A 13482-nucleotide genomic window follows, 5' to 3' on the forward strand; every position below is an offset into this window, starting at 1 on the left:
GGGAGGGGAGAGAAAGAGAGAGGGAGGGGGAGAGAAAGAGAGAGAGGGGGGGGGAGAGAAAGAGAGAGAGAGAGGGAGGGGGAGAGAAAGAGATGGGGAGAGGAAACTGTCAGTACTAGATCAGGAGTACTGATCTTAGTCTGTGTCTGGAAAGCAATGATGTACAGTACTGTATTTATGTTTACTGGCACAGCTGCCAATGTTAAATGTACTGTACTGTATTTATGTTTTACTGGCACAGCTGCCAATGTTAAATGTATAGTACTGTATTTATGTTTTACTGGCACAGCTGCTAATGTTAAATGTACTGTACTGTATTTATGTTTTACTGGCACAGCTGCCAATGTTAAATGTACAGTACTGTATTTATGTTTTACTGGCACAGCTGCCAATGTTAAATGTACAGTACTGTATTTATGTTTTACTGGCACAGCTGCCAATGTTAAATGTACAGTACTGTATTTATGTTTTACTGGCACAGCTGCCAATGTTAAATGTACAGTACTGTATGTGTCTTACCGGCACAGCTGCCAATAGAGTAGGCTGCAGAACACTGGTGTCTCCTTTGCTGCCTTTTTTAATCTTTGTCGACTGGTGTGAGAGAAAGGATACAGTAAAGAGACAGTTACTTTACACATGTATTCACCTTTTATATATGTGTGTAGTAATGTACAGTCCAAACATGTACAGAGCAGAGGGGACCACCTCACCTGGTCTGCTAGCGTCTGGGGGGAGGAGTAGCCGATCCTGCAGCCGTGAGCCACACACACCAGCTCTGCACTCAGCTCCAACACATGGGCCAGGGGGAGGTACCCGATGTAGGTGTCATTCTCACTGCCACAGAACAATATAAAAAACTCCTTATTATTCTAGCATACGGACAGACAGACAGACAGACAGACAGACAGACAGACAGACAGACAATATTAAACAATCTGGGTGTAGCTGGTGCAGAGGAGTCCGGCGCAGGACAGCAGAGATGAGTAAAAAAAGTAACTTTACTCAATAATTGTAACGGATTGGCAGTCGTGGTGAAGGAATGAGGCACAGGAAGCAGCGAGCACAGGGTAGTGGCGTATTTAATGTAGACTCACTACTGAAACAAAATATTCCCAAACACAGGGGAGAAAGTACACACGGCGTAAAATAGCGCCGACACGAACATGAACCGTCAACATAGAAATAATCCCGCACAACACGGAAGCGGACCAGCTAACATAAATAGCCCCGCTAATTAACCACACTAAACACAGGTGCACAAAACCAAAAAAAGGGAAAACCAAAAAAGGGAATCAGTGGCAGCTAATAGGCCGGTGACGATGACCGCCGAGCGCCACCCGAGCAGGAGGGGGCGCCACCGTCGGTGGGAATCGTGACAATAATATACATTCCATGTAGTAAATACCAAGCCCACACAAAAGGACCGAAATACATAAAACAAACATGCACAAAAACCATGGGGATAACAGAGGGTTAAATAATGAACATATAATTGGGGAATTGAAATCAGGTGTGTAAAACAAAGACAAAACAAATGGAAAATGGCTAGAAGGCCGGTGACGTCGACCGCCGAACGCTGCCCGAACAAGGAGAGGCACCGACTTCGGCGGAAGTCGTGACACAATAGTCCAACAGTACACGATCGTCTTTCAATAAACTTTGCATGACAAAACTATATGCATAAGAAAGGTTTACACAATTAAACAACAAAATTCACAAAGCACTGCAGTAAATGTCCTTCTGGGCCAGATCAACATGCTTTTGCTCTCTGGAGGGTAACGATCTGACCCCCTCTCTCTCTTCCCTCTCTTCCCCCAATCCTGTTCTCCAGAGAAAGTTCGTTTTTTTAAGAACACGAAGCACAGCCTTAAACACACGCTTCTGCACGTGCTCAGTTGACACCAAGGCCCCAATCAGGAAGTTGTCCTCATAGATCACTTTGAGTGTTTTCTTTAATTCAGCGTTGAAATGGGACCTACTATGACAGCTGAGATCAGTCCAAGAGCATAGACAGGACATGATGGGATCTTCCTCTAAGACAGCTCCAGCTGAAAAAGGGCTATGTAAACATTTCATCTTCCTGGAGAAGGTACACTTTGGAAGCCAGCCTGGACTGTAAAACTTCTTCAAAGTGGTATTCCATGATTCAGGAAAATTCTGCTTATTAGGAAATGTGGATAGTAGTTTGGTACTGGAGGAAGGTGATGGTATGTAAAGGCCAGGAGGGTATAAGTTGGACAGGTTTGTGGTACCTACCCCAGGTTGGGTATCCTTTCTGCCATGCCAGTGATGCCAGCAATGATGTTGCTATGGGAGATCATAACTCCCTTGGGTACGCCAGTGGAGCCGCTGGTATACATGATGACAGCGATGTCAGAGGGCATGGGTTGTTTACGCCCACGAGACACTATACACACACACACACGCACACACACAACACACAACACACAGCACACACAGGAAACAAATTAGTTAATGGCATGGCATGAAAGCATGTTTTTGTAAATATTCAGCATATTGTAGGAAAAGGGAGTTCATGGGAGATCAGAAGATATGGTGCAGGTCAGGACAATAAATGGAGGAGGCTTGTTAGGATATATAGTCTGGGATGTGAAGTCTGTAGGCAAAGGTCCTGGGAAGATATGGGTGTCGTTAAACAAGATTGGGGTAGAGGAAGTGGAATAAAACACCCATGATGATGAATATCTAAAGGAGAAGAAGAATGGAACATTCCTAATGGAATGAAGAGGGAGAGGAACATCAGTCAGGTGAAACATTGAAACACATTAAACACAATGTCACCATTTAGTAAACGTCCTTCAGCCTCTTGGCACTCAAGATACGGTATGTCTAAGAGCTGTGTTACTGCCAATAACACCATCTACCTCTCTCTCTCTTTCTGCTCTCTGCCTCTATCCCTCTCTATGCCTATCTCTCCCTCCCTATGGCTCCTCGGCTCTCTCCTCTGAGTTTTGGCTGTGTTAACTGTCTGTCATCTGTTCAATTGAAGTAAAGCATCTCCTCCCCGACAGCCCAAATGTTTGGGCTTAAGTTCTCCAAGACATGTTCGTCTTGTCTAGGCTTGCCAAAAAGCCACTCTGAAGTTATATTATGTCATTCAATGTGGATTCTGACCATGTGGAAAGGAGTGAGATGATTCTAGATCATGTAGGTTTCTTAAACGATGGGTCGGGACCCAAAGTAGGCCCTGGGCACATGAGAGGTGTGTTTTAAGATTACATCTACAATCACACAGTATTCTTTTTAATTTGGGTTGCTGGAGGATGATTTGGGTCACAAGCGGAATTGTTTAAAATAATCCCTGTTCTAGATTATAAAAGAAACAACAGTAAACAGTTTTTTCTGTTGTCCTCATGTGGAAAATTAAGACGTGTTTTCGATTGTTGTTTTAGGACTAGGGGGGTATAAATATTTCCAAGACGTCACCAGCGGGTGCAGAAAAAACAACCAAAACAGAAGACACGCAAGACAGAGAGAGAAAGAAGGGAGCAAAAGAGATAGCGAGAGGAGGAGCCTTGTTCTGACATGAACATGGACCCAGAGATACAGGGAGGAGAGGAGGAGCCTTGTTCTGACATGAACATGGACCCAGAGATACAGGGAGGAGAGGAGGAGCCTTGTTCTGACATGAACATGGACCCAGAGATACAGGGAGGAGAGGAGGAGGATAGATGTGTGGGGGGGCTATTTCAGCAGAGTGACCACTGCAACACACACACACACACACATACACACACACACACACACACACACACACACACACACACACACACACACACACACACACACACACACACACACACACACACACACACACAAACCTACACTTCACAGTACCAACTCTACTTGTTATGGGTCAAGCAGTGCAGCACTAGAGACCAGCTGGAGAAAGGGAGGGATGGAAAGATAGAGGGAGGGAAGGAAGGAGAAAATAGGAGAGAAAGAGAGATAGTAGAGAAAGGAAGATAGGAGAGAAAGGGAGATAGGAGAGAAATGGAGATAGGAGAGAAATGGAAATAGGAGAGAAAGGGAGATAGGAGAGAAAGGGAAAGGGAGATAGAAGAGAAAGGGAAATAGGAAAGAAAGGGAAAGGGAGATAGAAGAGAAAGGGAAATAGGAGAGAAAGGGAAAGGGAGATAGAAGAGAAAGGGAAATAGGGAAGAAAGGGAAAGGGAGATAGAAGAGAAAGGGAAATAGGAAAGAAAGGGAAAGGGAGATAGAAGAGAAAGGGAAATAGGAAAGAAAGGGAAAGGGAGATAGAAGAGAAAGGGAAATAGGAGAGAAAGGGAAAGGGAGATAGAAGAATAAGGGAAATAGGAAAGAAAGGGAAAGGGAGATAGTAGAGAAAGGGAAATAGGAGAGAAAGGGAAATAGGAAAGAAAGGGAAAGGGAGATAGTAGTGAAAGGGAAATAGGAAAGAAAGGGAAAGGGAGATAGAAGAGAAAAGGAAATAGGAGAGAAAGGGAAAGGGAGATAGAAGAGAAAGGGAAATAGGACTATCTCTGAGACTACAGTATCTAGGAGATAGGAGATACTGTAAGGAATGATGAATCTGCACTGAGTAGTGACTACAGACTTGTTAAGAAAATTGACTTACCACAAACTAGCAAATGAGTGCTATAACTATGTTACACATATTTGTACATTTCAGTGTAATGCTGTTAAAAGAAAAGAAAAGAACATTTTATTGGTCACATACACATATTTAGCAGATGTCATTGGTCACATCCACATATTTAGCAGATGTTATTGGTCACATCCACATATTTAACAGATGTTATTGGTCACATACACATATTTAGCAGATGTTATTGGTCACATACACATATTTAACAGATGTTATTGTGGGTGTAGCGAAATGATTGTGAAATACTGAGTCCACACGCACGCACACACGCACACACACACACACACACGTGTTTACCATTTTCAGGCTTGGTCCCCAGCTCCTGAACAGTGGCCATGTTGTGGACACTGATGCCTCGTGGGTAACCGGGCCACTTGGTGGGCGTGCTGTCCACCACAATGATGTGCTGCAGCCTGGGCACCTCCAGCAGGATGAACTAAACTCAACCAGGAAACACAAAGAAGTCTTTAAGACAGCTATACTGTAACCATCAAATGATTGGTCAAGACAGGGATAAGGCACACTGACAGGGGTTGGCTGATTCATTCTGGTTGCAGACTGGCTCCTGGTTACAAACAGTGGTTCTGTTTACGTGTTCCTTTTCAAGTATGTTTTCAAAGGCTTGACATTTCTGTACACGTGGACATGCAAAATAAACACATGCACTTTGTACATCGTTCTACTTCCGTAGGTTTGGACAACCTAAACACGTGAGACAACTCTTTTATGTTTTGACAGATACATATTTCTTTACTGGCTCTGTTCATTGTATCTCTCCTCAGGAGGGAGTACGGACTGTATGTCTGCCTACAACCCAGTGTGTTGGTCTGTCTCTAACCCAGTGTGTTGGTCTGTGTCTCTAACCCAGTGTGTTGGTCTGAGTCTATAACCCAGTGTGTTGGTCTGTGTCTATAACCCAGTGTGTTAGTCTGTGTCTCTAACCCAGCGTGTTGGTCTGTGTCTATAACCCAGTGTGTTGGTCTGAGTCTATAACCCAGTGTGTTGGTCTGAGTCTCTAACCCAGTGTGTTGGTCTGTGTCTCTAACCCAGTGTGTTGGTCTGTCTCTAACCCAGTGTGTTGGTCTGTCTCTAACCCAGTGTGTTGGTCTGTCTATAACCCAGTGTGTTGGTCTGTCTCTAACCCAGTGTGTTGGTCTGTCTCTAACCCAGTGTGTTGGTCTGTCTCTAACCCAATGTGTTGGTCTGTGTCTATAACCCAGTGTGTTGGTCTGAGTCTCTAACCCAGTGTGTTAGTCTGTGTCTATAACCCAGTGTGTTGGTCTGAGTCTCTAACCCAGTGTGTTGGTCTGAGTCTATAACCCAGTGTGTTAGTCTGTGTCTCTAACCCAGTGTGTTAGTCTGTGTCTATAACCCAGTGTGTTGGTCTGAGTCTCTAACCCAGTGTGTTAGTCTGTGTCTATAACCCAGTGTGTTAGTCTGTGTCTCTAACCCAGTGTGTTGGTCTGAGTCTCTAACCCAGTGTGTTAGTCTGTGTCTAAAACCCAGTGTGTTGGTCTGAGTCTCTAACCCAGTGTGTTAGTCTGTGTCTCTAACCAAGTGTGTTGGTCTGTGTCTCTAACCCAGTGTGTTGGTCTGAGTCTCTAACCCAGTGTGTAAGTCTGTGTCTATAACCCACTGTGTTAGTTTGAGTCTCTAACCCAGTGTGTTGGTCTGTGTCTCTAACCCAGTGTGTTGGTCTGTCTATAACCCAGTGTGTTGGTCTGTGTCTCTAACCCAGTGTGTTGGTCTGTGTCTCTAACCCAGTGTGTTGGTCTGTGTCTCTAACCCAGTGTGTTGTCCTATGTCTCAAACCCAGTGTGTTGGTCTGTGTCTCTGACCCAGTGTGTTGGTCTGTCTCTATAACCGAGTGTGTTGGTCAGTGTCTCTAACCCAGTGTGTTGTTCTATGTCTCTAACCCAGTGTGTTGGTCTGTCTCTAACCCAGTGTGTTGGTCTGTGTCTATAACCCAGTGTGTTGGTCTGTGTCTCTAACCCAGTGTGTTGGTCTGTGTCTCTAACCCAGTGTGTTGGTCTGTGTCTATAACCCAGTGTGTTGGTCTGTGTCTCTAACCCAGTGTGTTGGTCTGTGTCTCTAACCCAGTGTGTTGGTCTGTGTCTCTAACCAAGTGTGTTGGTCTGTGTCTATAACCCAGTGTGTTGGTCTGTCTCTAACCCAGTGTGTTGGTCTGTGTCTATAACCCAGTGTGTTTGTCATTGTCTCTAACCCAGTGTGTTGGTCTGTCTATGACCCAGTGTGTTGGTCTGTGTCTCTAACCCAGTGTGTTGGTCTGTGTCTCTAACCCAGTGTTTTGGTCTGTGTCTCTAACCCAGTGTGTTGGTCTGTCTCTAACCCAGTGTGTTGGTCTGTCTATAACCCAGTGTGTTGGTCTGTCTATAACCCAATGTGTTGGTCTGTGTCTCTAACCCAGTGTGTTGGTCTGTGTCTCTAACCCAGTGTGTTGGTTTGTGTCTATAACCCAGTGTGTTGGTCTGTGTCTCTAACCCAGTGTGTTGGTCTGTGTCTCTAACCCAGTGTGTTGGTCTGTGTCTCTAACCCAGTGTGTTGGTCTGTGTCTATAACCCAGTGTGTTGGTCTGTCTCTAACCCAGTGTGTTGGTCTGTGTCTATAACCCAGTGTGTTTGTCATTGTCTCTAACCCAGTGTGTTGGTCTGTCTATGACCCAGTGTGTTGGTCTGTGTCTCTAACCCAGTGTGTTGGTCTGTGTCTCTAACCCAGTGTGTTGGTCTGTGTCTCTAACCCAGTGTGTTGGACTGTCTCTAACCCAGTGTGTTGGTCTGTGTCTCTAACCCAGTGTGTTGGTCTGTGACTATAACCCAGTGTGTTGGTCTGTCTCTAACCCAGTGTGTTGGTCTGTGTCTCTAACCCAGTGTGTTGGTCTGTGTCTCTAACCCAGTGTGTTGGTCTGTCTATAACCCAGTGTGTTGGTCTGTCTATAACCCAATGTGTTGGTCTGTGTCTCTAACCCAGTGTGTTGGTCTGTGTCTCTAACCCAGTGTGTTGGTCTGTGTCTCTAACCCAGTGTGTTGTTCTATGTCTCTAACCCAGTGTGTTGGTCTGTGTCTCTGACCCAGTGTGTTGGTCTGTGTCTATAACCCAGTGTGTTGGTCTGTGTCTCTAACCCAGTGTGTTGTTCTATGTCTCTAACCCAGTGTGTTGGTCTGTCTATAACCCAATGTGTTGGTCTGTCTCTAACCCAGTGTGTTGGTCTGTGTCTCTAACCCAGTGTGTTGGTCTGTGTCTCTAACCCAGTGTGTTGGTTTGTGTCTATAACCCAGTGTGTTGGTCTGTGTCTCTAACCCAGTGTGTTGGTCTGTGTCTCTAACCCAGTGTGTTGGTCTGTGTCTCTAACCCAGTGTGTTGGTTCTGTGTCTATAACCCAGTGTGTTGGTCTGTCTCTAACCCAGTGTGTTGGTCTGTGTCTATAACCCAGTGTGTTTGTCAGTGTCTCTAACCCAGTGTGTTGGTCTGTCTATGACCCAGTGTGTTGGTCTGTGTCCTCTAACCCAGTGTGTTGGTCTGTGTCTCTAACCCAGTGTGTTGGTCTGTGTCTCTAACCCAGTGTGTTGGACTGTCTCTAACCCCAGTGTGTTGGTCTGTGTCTCTAACCCAGTGTGTTGGTCTGTGTCTATAACCCAGTGTGTTGGTCGGTCTCTAACCCAGTGTGTTGGTCTGTGTCTCTAACCCAGTGTGTTGGTCTGTGTCTCTAACCCAGTGTGTTGGTCTGTCTCTAACCCAGTGTGTTGGTCTGTGTCTCTAACCCAGTGTGTTGGTCTGTGTCTCTAACCCAGTGTGTTGGTCTGTCTATAACCCAGTGTGTTGGTCTGTCTATAACCCAATGTGTTGGTCTGTGTCTCTAACCCAGTCTGTTGGTCTGTGTCTCTAACCCAGTGTGTTGGTCTGTGTCTCTAACCCAGTGTGTTAGTCTGTCTATAACCCAGTGTGTTGGTCTGTGTCTCTAACCCAGTGTGTTGGTCTGTGTCTCTAACCCAGTGTTTTGGTCTGTGTCTCTAACCCAGTGTGTTGGTCTGTCTCTAACCCAGTGTGTTGGTCTGTGTCTCTAACCCAGTGTGTTGGTCTGTGTCTCTAACCCAGTGTGTTGGTCTGTCTATAACCCAGTGTGTTGGTCTGTCTATAACCCAATGTGTTGGTCTGTGTCTCTAACCCAGTGTGTTGGTCTGTGTCTCTAACCCAGTGTGTTGGTCTGTGTCTCTAACCCAGTGTGTTGTTCTATGTCTCTAACCCAGTGTGTTGGTCTGTGTCTCTGACCCAGTGTGTTGGTCTGTGTCTATAACCCAGTGTGTTGGTCTGTGTCTCTAACCCAGTGTGTTGTTCTATGTCTCTAACCCAGTGTGTTGGTCTGTCTATAACCCAATGTGTTGGTCTGTCTCTAACCCAGTGTGTTGGTCTGTGTCTCTAACCCAGTGTGTTGGTCTGTGTCTCTAACCCAGTGTGTTGGTTTGTGTCTATAACCCAGTGTGTTGGTCTGTGTCTCTAACCCAGTGTGTTGGTCTGTGTCTCTAACCCAGTGTGTTGGTCTGTGTCTCTAACCCAGTGTGTTGGTCTGTGTCTATAACCCAGTGTGTTGGTCTGTCTCTAACCCAGTGTGTTGGTCTGTGTCTATAACCCAGTGTGTTTGTCATTGTCTCTAACCCAGTGTGTTGGTCTGTCTATGACCCAGTGTGTTGGTCTGTGTCTCTAACCCAGTGTGTTGGTCTGTGTCTCTAACCCAGTGTGTTGGTCTGTGTCTCTAACCCAGTGTGTTGGACTGTCTCTAACCCAGTGTGTTGGTCTGTGTCTCTAACCCAGTGTGTTGGTCTGTGTCTATAACCCAGTGTGTTGGTCGGTCTCTAACCCAGTGTGTTGGTCTGTGTCTCTAACCCAGTGTGTTGGTCTGTGTCTCTAACCCAGTGTGTTGGTCTGTCTCTAACCCAGTGTGTTGGTCTGTGTCTCTAACCCAGTGTGTTGGTCTGTGTCTCTAACCCAGTGTGTTGGTCTGTCTATAACCCAGTGTGTTGGTCTGTCTATAACCCAATGTGTTGGTCTGTGTCTCTAACCCAGTCTGTTGGTCTGTGTCTCTAACCCAGTGTGTTGGTCTGTGTCTCTAACCCAGTGTGTTAGTCTGTCTATAACCCAATGTGTTGGTCTGTGTCTCTAACCCAGTGTGTTGGTCTGTGTCTCTAACCCAGTGTGTTGGTCTGTCTCTAACCCAGTGTATTGGTCTGTCTCTAACCCAGTGTGTTGGTCTGTCTCTAACCCAGTGTGTTGGTCTGTGTCTCTAACCCAGTGTGTTGGTCTGTCTATAACCCAGTGTATTGGTCTGTCTATAACCTAATGTGTTGGTCTGTGTCTCTAACCCAGTGTGTTGGACTGTCTCTAACCCAGTGTGTTAGTCTGTGTCTATAACCCAGTGTGTTGGTCTGAGTCTCTAACCCAGTGTGTTAGTCTGTGTCTATAACCCAGTGTGTTAGTCTGTGTCTATAACCCAGTGTGTTGGTCTGAGTCTCTAACCCGGTGTGTTAGTCTGTGTCTATAACCCAGTGTGTTGGTCTGTGTCTCTAACCCAGTGTGTTGGTCTGTGTCTCTAACCCAGTGTGTTGGTTTGTGTCTATAACCCAGTGTGTTGGTCTGTGTCTCTAACCCAGTGTGTTGGTCTGTGTCTCTAACCCAGTGTGTTGGTCTGTGTCTCTAACCCAGTGTGTTGGTCTGTGTCTATAACCCAGTGTGTTGGTCTGTCTCTAACCCAGTGTGTTGGTCTGTGTCTATAACCCAGTGTGTTTGTCATTGTCTCTAACCCAGTGTGTTGGTCTGTCTATGACCCAGTGTGTTGGTCTGTGTCTCTAACCCAGTGTGTTGGTCTGTGTCTCTAACCCAGTGTGTTGGTCTGTGTCTCTAACCCAGTGTGTTGGACTGTCTCTAACCCAGTGTGTTGGTCTGTCTCTAACCCAGTGTGTTGGTCAGTGTCTCTAACCCAGTGTGTTGGTCTGTGTCTATAACCCAGTGTGTTGGTCGGTCTCTAACCCAGTGTGTTGGTCTGTGTCTCTAACCCAGTGTGTTGGTCTGTGTCTCTAACCCAGTGTGTTGGTCTGTCTCTAACCCAGTGTGTTGGTCTGTGTCTCTAACCCAGTGTGTTGGTCTGTGTCTCTAACCCAGTGTGTTGGTCTGTCTATAACCCAGTGTGTTGGTCTGTCTATAACCCAATGTGTTGGTCTGTGTCTCTAACCCAGTCTGTTGGTCTGTGTCTCTAACCCAGTGTGTTGGTCTGTGTCTCTAACCCAGTGTGTTAGTCTGTCTATAACCCAATGTGTTGGTCTGTGTCTCTAACCCAGTGTGTTGGTCTGTGTCTCTAACCCAGTGTGTTGGTCTGTCTCTAACCCAGTGTATTGGTCTGTCTCTAACCCAGTGTGTTGGTCTGTCTCTAACCCAGTGTGTTGTTCTGTGTCTCTAACCCAGTGTGTTGGTCTGTCTATAACCCAGTGTATTGGTCTGTCTATAACCCAATGTGTTGGTCTGTGTCTCTAACCCAGTGTGTTGGTCTGTGTCTCTAACCCAGTGTGTTGGTCTGTGTCTCTAACCCAGTGTGTTGGTCTGTGTCTCTAACCCAGTGTGTTGGTCTGTGTCTCTAACCCAGTGTGTTGGACTGTCTCTAACCCAGTGTGTTGGTCTGTCTCTAACCCAGTGTGTTGGTCAGTGTCTCTAACCCAGTGTGTTGGTCTGTGTCTATAACCCAGTGTGTTGGTCGGTCTCTAACCCAGTGTGTTGGTCTGTGTCTCTAACCCAGTGTGTTGGTCTGTGTCTCTAACCCAGTGTGTTGGTCTGTCTCTAACCCAGTGTGTTGGTCTGTGTCTCTAACCCAGTGTGTTGGTCTGTGTCTCTAACCCAGTGTGTTGGTCTGTCTATAACCCAGTGTGTTGGTCTGTCTATAACCCAATGTGTTGGTCTGTGTCTCTAACCCAGTCTGTTGGTCTGTGTCTCTAACCCAGTGTGTTGGTCTGTGTCTCTAACCCAGTGTGTTAGTCTGTCTATAACCCAATGTGTTGGTCTGTGTCTCTAACCCAGTGTGTTGGTCTGTGTCTCTAACCCAGTGTGTTGGTCTGTCTCTAACCCAGTGTATTGGTCTGTCTCTAACCCAGTGTGTTGGTCTGTCTCTAACCCAGTGTGTTGTTCTGTGTCTCTAACCCAGTGTGTTGGTCTGTCTATAACCCAGTGTATTGGTCTGTCTATAACCCAATGTGTTGGTCTGTGTCTCTAACCCAGTGTGTTGGTCTGTGTCTCTAACCCAGTGTGTTGGTCTGTGTCTCTAACCCAGTGTGTTGGTCTGTCTATAACCCAATGTGTTGGTCTGTGTCTCTAACCCAGTGTGTTGGTCTGTCTCTAACCCAGTGTGTTGGTCTGTCTATAACCCAGTGTGTTGGTCTGTGTCTCTAACCCAGTGTGTTGGTCTGTCTCTAACCCAGTGTGTTGGTTTGTCTCTAACCCAGTGTGTTGGTCTGTCTCTAACCCAGTGTGTTGGTCTGTCTTTGACCCAGTGTGTTGGTCTGTGTCTCTAACCCAGTGTGTTGGTCTGTCTATAACCCAGTGTGTTGGTCTGTCTCTAACCCAGTGTGTTGGTCTGTGTCTCTAACCCAGTGTGTTGGTCTGTGTCTCTAACCCAGTGTGTTGGTCTGTCTCTAACCCAGTGTGTTGGTCTGTGTCTCTAACCCAGTGTGTTGGTCTGTGTCTATAACCCAGTGTGTTGGTCTGTCTCTAACCCAGTGTGTTGGTCTGTGTCTATAACCCAGTGTGTTTGTCATTGTCTCTAACCCAGTGTGTTGGTCTGTCTATGACCCAGTGTGTTGGTCTGTGTCTCTAACCCATTGTGTTGGTCTGTGTCTCTAACCCAGTGTGTTGGTCTGTGTCTCTAACCCAGTGTGTTGGTCTGTGTTTCTAACTCAGTGTGTTGGTCTGTCTCTAACCCAGTGTGTTGGTCTGTGTCTCTAACCCAGTGTGTTGGTCTGTGTCTATAACCCAGTGTGTTGGTCGGTCTCTAACCCAGTGTGTTAGTCTGTGTCTCTAACCCAGTGTGTTGGTCTGTGTCTCTAACCCAGTGTGTTGGTCTGTCTCTAACCCAGTGTGTTGGTCTGTGTCTCTAACCCAGTGTGTTGGTCTGTGTCTCTTACCCAGTGTGTTGGTCTGTCTATAACCCAGTGTGTTGGTCTGTCTATAACCCAATGTGTTGGTCTGTGTCTCTAACCCAGTGTGTTGGTCTGTGTCTCTAACCCAGTGTGTTGGTCTGTGTCTCTAACCCAGTGTGTTGGTCTGTCTATAACCCAATGTGTTGGTCTGTGTCTCTAACCCAGTGTGTTGGTCTGTGTCTCTAACCCAGTGTGTTGGTCTGTCTCTAACCCAGTGTGTTGGTCTGTCTCTAACCCAGTGTGTTGGTCTGTCTCTAACCCAGTGTGTTGGTCTGTGTCTCTAACCCAGTGTGTTGGTCTGTCTATAACCCAGTGTGTTGGTCTGTCTATAACCCAATGTGTTGGTCTGTGTCTCTAACCCAGTGTGTTGGTCTGTGTCTCTAACCCAGTGTGTTGGTCTGTGTCTCTAACCCAGTGTGTTGGTCTGTCTCTAACCCAGTGTGTTGGTCTGTCTCTAACCCAGTGTGTTGGTCTGTCTCTAACCCAGTGTGTTGGTTTGTCTCTAACCCAGTGTGTTGGTCTGTCTCTAACCCAGTGTGTTGGTCTGTCTCTAACCTAGTGTGTTGGTCTGTCTCTAACCCAGTGTGTTGGTCTGTCTCTGACCCAGTGTGTTGGTCTGTGTCTCTAACCCAGTGTGTTGGT

The 13482-nt window shown here is 46.4% G+C and overlaps 1 protein-coding gene across 1 annotated transcript in view; it reads right to left on the reverse strand.

Moving 5' to 3' along the window:
- Window positions 1–13482, reverse strand: part of LOC115206524 (long-chain-fatty-acid--CoA ligase 3) — a gene marked incomplete in the record, with an annotated part of 43121 nt that overhangs the window by 16842 nt on the left and 12797 nt on the right. Inside the window, 4 exon segments of the mRNA XM_029773617.1 lie at window positions 535–591; window positions 711–834; window positions 2257–2407; window positions 4946–5084. Of these exon segments, the coding sequence (XP_029629477.1) occupies window positions 535–591; window positions 711–834; window positions 2257–2407; window positions 4946–5084 (471 nt within the window).

This window comes from Salmo trutta, chromosome 13 (genome assembly GCF_901001165.1).
Source record: "Salmo trutta chromosome 13, fSalTru1.1, whole genome shotgun sequence".
Lineage (NCBI taxonomy): Eukaryota > Metazoa > Chordata > Actinopteri > Salmoniformes > Salmonidae > Salmo > Salmo trutta.